Below are 9,995 nucleotides of genomic sequence, written 5' to 3'. Positions count from 1 at the left end.
GAAAAATAAATGTATAGTGTAAACCTAGTGTAACAATTGATATGATAAAATACATGTAATTTATACATGTATTGGTGTAAATGCGGCTGTAAACCTTGTATTTTTTACTTCTATGGATTTAATTTGATGTGTGGCCAGATAGCTTTAAGAATTGTTAGAAACGTTCCTCTCGTAATAAGTTTACATTGAGACATTGTTATTATGATGTGTGTCATATTGGCCGTAGTTACACATTGCTGAGTTTACACAGCACTGTTTTTTTTTTTTTTTTTTTTTTTTGTACTTCTATACGTTGTCAAGTATGTTGGTGGGAGAACATATGATGTGCATTCACCAGGACCGGTTATGCAGCACTGTTTATATGATAATTACCATATTGGGCGAAATTACACAGTGCCGTAATTACACGAATTTGTCCCTTAAACTACAGGGTGATACTGTTTTCTTCATAAATAAAAGATATAAACCTTAAATTAAATAAAAAATATTTAAACAAATAGATTTTAACCAATTTGTTTCTTTTGTTTTCTTTTACAGAAATGGCGGAAGGCAATGGCGAACTGGTAGAAGATATTAATCAAAAATCAGAAGATCGTGGCGATGGTGAAAGAACAGAGGATTATCCAAAACTATTGGAATATGGCTTAGATAAAAAAGTAAGTAAAATTTCAGAATTTAACGATGAAAAAATATGAAAATATTTTAATATTTAATTTGTATTCGTATTTTATTAATATCTAATTTGTGTTGTTTTATTTCATATTCCCAGGTTGCCGGTAAACTTGATGATATTTATAAAACAGGTAAACTCGCCCATGTAGAATTAGATGAACGCGCACTGGATGCGCTCAAAGAGTTTCCGGTTGATGGTGCCTTGAATGTATTAAGTCAGTTCCTTGAATCAAATTTGGAACATGTATCGAATAAATCTGCCTATTTATGTGGGGTTATGAAAACCTATCGACAAAAGAGTCGAGCCAGTCAACAAGGTGTACCGACACCGGCCACAACAGTGCAAGTTAAGGGACCCGATGAGGAGAAAATCAAAAAAATCTTAGAACGTACCGGTTATACTTTAGATGTAACCACGGGTAAGTGATTCACACACAAAATAATAATAATACAACAAAAATAAATAATAAATTTGAAATAAAAATTGAAATGAAAATATGATAAAACAAATAGAAATGAAAAAATGATTAAAAAAGAAACGTTTATCTGAAAGAAAAATTTAAAAATAGGTATCCTAAACAAATAATTTGACATGTATTTAATTGACATCGGCAACTGTATTAAACCTCCTCACGAACAAGTCATTAAGGCAGTAATCAATCGCAATAAATTATTGTTGAGAAACGTAAAGTCTTCTTTAGCCGAATATTCTCTCTTATATTGGTTTCCTTAATGAATATTTGAATAGACAATCTTAATTAGGTAACTACCTATCCTATAGGAACATGACATAACATATTGTCATTCACAATAGTCAGCTGTATATTTCAGTGTTGTATTCCAAAGACTATTTTGATTTTTTGAAAACAAATATTAAATCAGAATATTTAGTTACTCATTTCTAATTCTCATTGTTTCGATTTTCATTATTTTGTATTTATATTATTTTTAATTAACAATAAAAACACACGATCAATCACAATAGTGACCTGTTCATTTCAGAGTTGTATTTCAGAGATAATTTTGATCAGTTTATAATTGAAATAATTTTGAAAATTGAAATATTAACTCAAAATATTCGGTATTACATTTTAAATCTCCATCGTAGCAATTTATTTTATACGATATTTAATTATTCCACTTTATATTTATATAGGCCAGCGCAAATATGGTGGACCACCACCCAATTGGGATGGTCCTGTGCCAGGTAATGGTTGCGAGGTATTTTGTGGGAAAATACCTAAAGATATGTTTGAAGATGAACTAATACCTCTGTTCGAAAATTGTGGCACCATATGGGATTTACGATTAATGATGGATCCCATGACCGGTACAAATCGTGGCTATGCATTTGTAACATTCACCACAAGAGAAGCTGCATCAAATGCCGTTAAACAGGTATGTTTACACTTATTTTGGATTTAAAATGATTGTGTTGTTCTCTCTCGATCTGTCTCTCTGTCTATATTTATATCAAACTGTCACTATTTTCTTCCCCCCGTATTATTCCTATTTGTCACATACTGTATTTCTTTTTTGCCACAATTGTAAAATGTATTTTTAATATAAAAACAAGTATTAATTGAATCTTTTAGGTTTAATTTTTAATATATTTTTTATAATTCTAAAGATTTTGGCTTGTTTAGGCAAACAACTATTGGTTGAAATTGTAATTTTAGGTATCTATCTATATATATTCTACAGATATGAACTAAAAAAAATTGGAATAAAATTTATTTTTATTTCGTTTACATCTTCAAGCTTCTTATATGCTTATATATTTAATATATGTATATCCTTTTTCTAGTTAAATTGTAAAATAATCTATCTAAAGACTTGATAATTCAACTTCATTTGATATTTGCATCTGAAGTTTAATTTTTAATCCATAATCTTTAAATCTATACTTAGTTGTTGCTAAATTTCTATTTTATTTTAATGGCTTGATGCAAGTTTTGCATGAGTTTTGTATTATTATTATCTTTCAGCTATATATAGACAAAGCGAAAAGTTTTGTTACGATCTAAGTTTGAAATGTGTTACGAAAACCATCATGATTTTTTGCGATTTGAAAAGAAGTCTCTTTGAGTAAAAAAAAATTATACCCAAAATTCCAAATCCCAAATTTGTTAAACCCCAAAAAATATCAATTGAAACACAAAACCTTTCCCCTTGCATTATTTTTATTTTATTTAATTTTCTTTCATCCCTTTTCTTTTTTGTAATGTATCCTGTAATGAAAAAATTTTAATTAGTAAATATTTACCCCTTTTAAGGTCAGATTTTAGAGTTGGTTAATGAAGCTACTTCATTTAGTTCAACAGTTCCTTTTAGTTCAATCGTTCACTGGTGCCAATCAAGTTCTATAAATAAGGTCACCCTGTTAGCTGTTTCTCATGCTTGCTGTCAAAATACATTATTCAAAATTTTTGACATTACACTTGAGAAAAACAGCTGACTTCGGCTTGACCTTGTTAATAGATCTTGGTATTAATCATGTTCTATTAATTAATGACAACCAGGAGAATCAGCTGTTTCTCAAGTTTGTGAATTGATTTCACTTGAAAAATGTCTGCTCATATTGTTTTGAATTAAGTGACTAAAATCAAAGTCTATTTAACAGATCGTCGCCCAGGAGAATCAGCTGTTTCTCAACTTTGCTGTCAAAATCCATTAATGTGAATTGTTTTCACTTTGAGAATTTGTGAATTGATTTCATTTAAGAAAAATTTCGGTCATCTTATTTCCCGTTTATTGACCGAATTAACTGACCACTATCAAGGCCTATTATATAAGGTCACCCTAGGGAGGATCAGCTGTGATCTCAAGTTTGCTGTCAAAATCCATTATTGTGAATTGTCTTCAATTGGGAAAAACCAGCTGTTTTTCACTCTTCTTAACAATTCGCTCAATAAACCGCGAGAAACTAAATGATTGGGATTTGATCGAAAGGAACTAGTTAAACGAGAGCAAAACATGAACGACTTGAGCAAAAGGAACTAGATGAACTAAAGAAAAAGGAACTAGCACCCATCGTTTATTTTGTGAAATAGTTCCTATGAACTAGTTAAAGAGCAAAATGAACAAAAGAAACGAATCTAGTAGTTCCTACGTTACGGAACGAACCAACTCTACTCTATATTAACCCTTTTTATCCTTTCCTTTAATTAAAACCTATTTTATAAGTTATTTTTTTATTGTTATTTGCGCAATTATTTTCCATATTTTTTCCACTTGCAACAAGGAATGTTGTTGAACCCGACAACGATGACAATACTTTTTATTTCTTCATTTTTTTCCTCATACATTTGGCAAACATTTTCTGGGTCATTTATTTTGGAATTGCCTGCCTCCAAACCTGACACTAGCAGGAATTTACATTACAAATCAACATGCTAAATTTATTTTTATTACAGTGCAAGGCGCAATTTATTATGTAATGAATACAAAAAATCTCCTCCTCCATATTCATTTCTCTCCTCTTTGCATACACCATCATCACCACCAACCAACATCGTTGCATTTAAACTATTTGTCACATGGATGTTTGAAAACGATTAGTTTTTTTCTTTAATTGGAAACTATTGTAGCAGAGTTGATTTTTCTCTATAACATTTCCATATTTCACTGTCATCTCCATAGTTTTTTTTTTTTTTTAATCTTCTCTTTATTTGATTTCGAACAGATAACACGGAAGAGGAAAATATTTTTTTTTCTTCTTCTAATCTGTTTGTCTAATTTTTCATCGCCATATATCTCGCCTCCTCTTTCTCTCATTTTCCATGTAGTTTGAAAGAAGACAAATTTTTCTTGCCTTCCTGTTAGTTTTTTTTATATATTGTCTGGTTTTATTTTACTAAAAAAAAGAAATTCAAAGAAACGAAACGAGCATGCCCTCATTCTAACCTAAAAATTAATTAAATTTCCATTTTTCTCCCCTTACACATTCCGATCTTCTTATTTAAGTTAGTTAACAATTGTTTTCTATTAACATAAAAAAATATATTTTTGGAACGCTGCAAAGATTTTTGGCATATTTTTAACATCGAAATTCAAAATTGGTAATTACACAAATCATCCATCCACAACATTTCATTATTATGGAACCTTAATTAACATTCATTTTTTATTTCATTTAAGTAATTTTTATTTGTTGTTATTTATTCTTCTTCTTCTTAGCAAAAAATGTCAATTGTTAAATCAGCTGATTCCTTCATTCTTAGCAAAAATGTCCAGTGTTGAATCAGCTGATTCATTTTAAGTAATTTCATTTTTTTCGTTTAAATTAAGTCACTTTTATTTGTTAATATTTGTTCTTCTTCTTCTTGGTAAAACAAAAACAAATGACAATTGTCAAATCAGCTGATCCCAAAAAATGACAAGTATTTATTTGTTATTAAGTGGAAGATATTTTTCTCATGAATTCACTGAAATAATTTAAAGAATTTGACTTATTTCATTTGCAGGTGTTCAAAAGTCACCTGCTGCATAGAATTGAGCTTAGCTTTGAAACCAAATGACACATGGAGGTCACAATGAATTTTTCTGATTCCAAATTCCAAGTTGACACAACACAAATTAAATTATATTTCAAAATAATTTTTTAACATTTGATTCGGAAGTGAACCGGATGAAACACATTTTCAAATCTTATGACGTTTAAATGTGTCAAAAAATTTAAAAAAAAAAAAAATTTGCTTCGAAATCTATAATAAAATGTCTTTGCATTTTATGTAACGTGTAAACATGCCATAAGCAAAGTATTTTCTATATAAGCATGTCATAAAACAGAAAGGTCGTGTTGTGTAAACATGCCATTAGAATATTGTTTGTATATCTTGTGATACGGTTTTATCAAACAAACGTTTTTATCATATTTAAATTCTAATTAGTCAACAACGTAACGTAACGGAAATATCTGGGATGTGACCATTTTTAATTTTTTTGCTTAGAAATTTATAACAAAATGTCTTTGTATTTAGAATATCGTGTAAACATGCCATAAGTGATTTATGTTCTTTATTAACATGTCATAATAATACAGAAATGTCATGTTGTGGAAACATGTCATTAGAATAATGTTTGTATATTTTGCGATGCGGTTTTATCGACTGCAAACGTTTTTATCACATTTGAATTCTAATTAGTCAACTGCGTAACGTAACGAGATTAACTTGGCTTTGACGTTTGGGAAAAGAAAGGTTAGATTTCAAGCGAGAAAATTATGGGGATATAATATGGACTCCATAATTAGTTTTGAGGCTATATTTATAATAACTTTTTGAATCGAAGTCAAAGAAGTGATGTCAAAATATCGAAAAAGAAATCCACCATTATTTTTGAGGTTATATTTATAATCAGTTTTTGAATCAAATTCAAAGAAGTTCTGCCAAGCTATGGAAAAATATACCCACAATTATTTTTGAGTTTATATTTATAATCAGTTTTTGAATCGAAGTCAAATAAGTAATAGCAAAATGATGATGATGATGATGTCAGTCCACTTGGTTCATTTGTTTTTAATATTTAAATATTTTTTAATATTATTTGTGCACCTACTTACGAATTTAGGCAACAATTGACATTGGTTCATTAAATATTTAAATATTTTTTTTTTATAATATTTGTCCACTGACTTACGAATTTAGGCAGCAATTGACATTTTTTGCTTTGAAAGAAAAATCCCAATCATCTTCTTTTATATTTGTAGTTTATTAATTTTGTGTCCTTCTTTAGTGTATCTTTTTTAGTTTAATTTTTTCTTCTTTATTAATTTCTGATTTTTTTATAATTTCGTATTGCCACCCCTTTTTAATTTGTTCACTCAAACTCAATTTCTTTCATTTATTTGTATTAAAAAAAAATATTTTTCATTTCTTCATTTTGTATTTCCTTTCATTTTTATTATTATTACAATTATTTATTAATTTTTTTATCACATTAATATCCAACATCAAATCAAATTCCCAAATATTATTGTTATTATTATTATTTTTTGTTTTCCCCATGCTCTCTTTTTCTTCCACCACCACCCCCAACAAACCACACAACCCCGACCCTGAACAAATAACTACCACCACCTTTAGCTCGATAATCATGAAATAAAACCCGGCAAGTGTCTGAAAATAAATATAAGTGTGCCCAACCTGCGCCTATTTGTAGGCAATATACCCAAATCAAAAGGCAAAGAGGAGATATTAGAGGAATTTGGTAAATTAACAGGTAAATTCAAAACGAAATTCTATTACAAATTTATTTTTTTTATTAAAATTTAATAAAATATATTATGATGGATACAATTTTGTATCTATTATAATATTATTATATGGTAAGCGTAATATGTAATATTATATTAATACGCAAATTGGCTATAAAAACAAAAATCCAATTGGCTATATAAATAATAATTGGCTATATATAATACCAATTGGCTGTGGGGGATTTCTGATATATTTTTATTAATAAAAAATACTACGTTGAATTCTAGGGTTTCTCTTTAACTGCGTTGCTCTTTGAACTGTTGTCTTGGCGCCTAAAAGTAGGCAATATATTCATAAACTATTTATTTGTAATGCTATGTTTACATCACTTGTTTTTTTAAATGGAAATTTCATTATTTTAATTGTCATCTCCTTGAATTTAAATGACAAATAAAAAAATGAATTTTCATTATAGGCTCTTGATGCAAACATTGACATATATAAAACATTTTCAACCTGACAACCCGTCCTGTTTATAACAAATAATTTTTAAACGTATATATATACCAAATTTAAAAACCATTATTTTATCAAATGTACCACTGTGTTGTTTAATCATATTATTATAATTTACGCTTTATTAATGATATATAATTTTAATAACACAATTCATTTATTTTTTTTTTTATATAAAAATAATCATCATCCATCCTCATTTGCACCAAATTACCACCCCATTAAACCGAGACTATCTTTTCAAATTCTGCGTTATACATATTTGACATTTTTATATATATTTTTTCTATAAATTTGTGAGGATGAAAGAGCAATACTGGGGATAATTAATAATTATTTGGAAATTGTTTAAAATTATTTAAATGTGGATATGCTGGCTTCAAGTATTTATTGTAGCATACTTTTAGGTGGCCTATTTATTGTATGAACATGGTGATAAAACTTTTTCAAATATATTTAAATCCATATATTTTTAAATTCATATATTAAAAATTTTAATCTTTAAATTATCTTAAAAAAATATATGGGCTTTACTATATTTGAAAAGAGTTCATCAGCATTCTTATACTATTAAGAGGACACCTAAAACTATGCTGCAATAAATTCTACACACCAGCATTTTCAAATTTATATATAATTTCAGACATATTTTTAGATGGTCTAGATGGCATAAGGATGCTGCGTTTTCAAATATATTAAAATCCATAAATTATCTTACAAAAAATATGGAAAATATATTTGTATAAGGTTTATCAACAACCTTATACTATTAATAGGCAATCTTAAAATATGCCACAATAAATACTAGACACCACCTTGTTTTATTTTAATTGTGTTTTATTTAAACAAATCTTGTAATAATGTCCCCAAGTTTATTTACTGTGTCCCCTGTATTGTTCTTCAATTTTTTTTTTCAAATTTATTCATCTTTTTAAAATAAAATTCAATATTTCATTTATATTTATGCTTCTTATACACACACACACACACTTTTTGTATATAACAATTCAATACAATTATTCACAAAAAATCATATTTCTAATAATACACAAATTCTTATATGTAAAAAAAATCATATATGTAATAATACACAATTCCATTTATATATAAAAAAATTTAAAGAAGTACCTTCATTTAATTTCATTAATTTTTTTATTTATAAATTCACAATAAATTAAATAAAAAGTAATCTATTTTTATGCCACTATAAATCTCCAGTCATTAACTTGTGTATTTAACTTCTGAGAAAAAAAAAACAATTTTCTAATATTCAAATAAATATATTTTTAAATTCTAATACAAAATTTTAATTTGCCTACAACACAGTATAGAAAAAATCATAAAACACATACTTTTACATACAAACATACTTCTTTAAATTCTATTTAAAAAATAAATAATAAAAAATATATTTTTTTTCATAATGGCAAATTGTAGAAGAAATTGGATCTATATTCTCCATTATCGTAAAATTGAGTCTAGGGACCCTATTGTAGTGCATCAATAAATTATAAAACACATACTTTTACATACTTCTTTAAATTAAAAAAATAGAATAGGCCTACAGAATTTTTTTATATATTGTCCATGAGTATCATGAGCATATTTTTTATCATTTTTATTCTTTTTTTCATTATTTTTTCTTTAAATATTCCCTTTGTAAAGATTCACGTTCCACAGCACTATGATATTTGTTACGCCTCAAAGTATGCTTCACTTTCTATACACCATTAAGACCACATTGAATGGGAAAGGAAGCAATTCTTATTAGACTCTCATCTTCTTTCGAACCGTTTGTAGTCACATGTTAAGACCAAACGGAAGGAATCCTTTCCGAAAATTAAAACAAGTTTCGATATTGTTGATCTGCCATTGTTATATTTTCCAAACCATATCCACATTTTTTTGTCATGTGATTGCTTAAAGGGAAAACAGGCTTGACAACTTAACATTGGCTTCTTTTATTGTAAAAGAATACAGGAGAACAGCGTCCAAATTCAAGTTTGACTCTGATATTCCTTTATAAATTGACAATTCATACGAAGCCAATATAACTGGACAGGCCTAAATCTTCGTTTGAGTTTCCCCCTTAAGATTTTATTTAACCCTTTTCAGACCCAAAATACATTAATAATTTGTCTGATGTATTTGAAGAGAAAAATTGGAGCAGGTGGCACATGTTCACTACGTTCCCAATTAATTTTTATTTTTATTTTAAGATCTCACTCTCAATTGATTGAGCTGGGTCTGAAATGATTGAGTAATGTATGTGTAAGGTCTAAATTTTTAATGGATTCCGAGAACATGTAGGCTTTGTTATTAATTCATATAGACTTATTAATGAAGAAATAGAATTATTTAATCATCACTTAGATCCGATGAATTCTTGTACAATTTGCAAAAAAAAAAAAAAAAATATAAGAAATATATATATTTTTAAATATATTTTTTAAAATATTTATATTTTTTAAAACCATACTCAGTAGGAATTTGTTAAAAGTGCTCATAATTTTTTCCCAGATATATACATTTCAAAATTTTATTTTTTATAAATTATGTAGAAAAATTCGCATTTTGGTTTTTGTGTTTTTGATTAAAAAAATATAT

General features: G+C 27.5%; 1 protein-coding gene across 12 annotated transcripts in view; it reads left to right on the top strand.

The window, feature by feature from the left end:
• The first annotated feature begins 516 nt into the window (after nt 1–516).
• The window catches only part of LOC133326534 (heterogeneous nuclear ribonucleoprotein R), a 41,360-nt gene continuing 31,881 nt past the window's right edge, over nt 517–9,995 (top strand). For 10 of the 12 annotated variants that reach the window (XM_061535163.1, XM_061535154.1, XM_061535162.1 and 7 more), the window contains exons 1-4: nt 517–656; nt 770–1,091; nt 1,829–2,070; nt 6,759–6,894. In XM_061535163.1, coding sequence (XP_061391147.1) covers nt 540–656; nt 770–1,091; nt 1,829–2,070; nt 6,759–6,894 — 817 coding nt within the window. In that variant the 5' untranslated portion in view covers nt 517–539. The remainder of the gene's footprint in view (nt 657–769; nt 1,092–1,828; nt 2,071–6,758; nt 6,895–9,995) is intronic. The other 2 variants (XM_061535155.1, XM_061535152.1) reach the window with 1 other exon arrangement.

This window comes from Musca vetustissima, unplaced genomic scaffold, assembly GCF_032173495.1.
Source record: "Musca vetustissima isolate MV318-11 ecotype Yass unplaced genomic scaffold, APGP_CSIRO_Mvet_v1 utg2525, whole genome shotgun sequence".
Taxonomy (NCBI): Eukaryota; Metazoa; Arthropoda; class Insecta; order Diptera; family Muscidae; genus Musca; species Musca vetustissima.
Note: the sequence above shows the minus strand (reverse complement) of the source record. Positions and strands in the feature narration are given on the sequence as shown.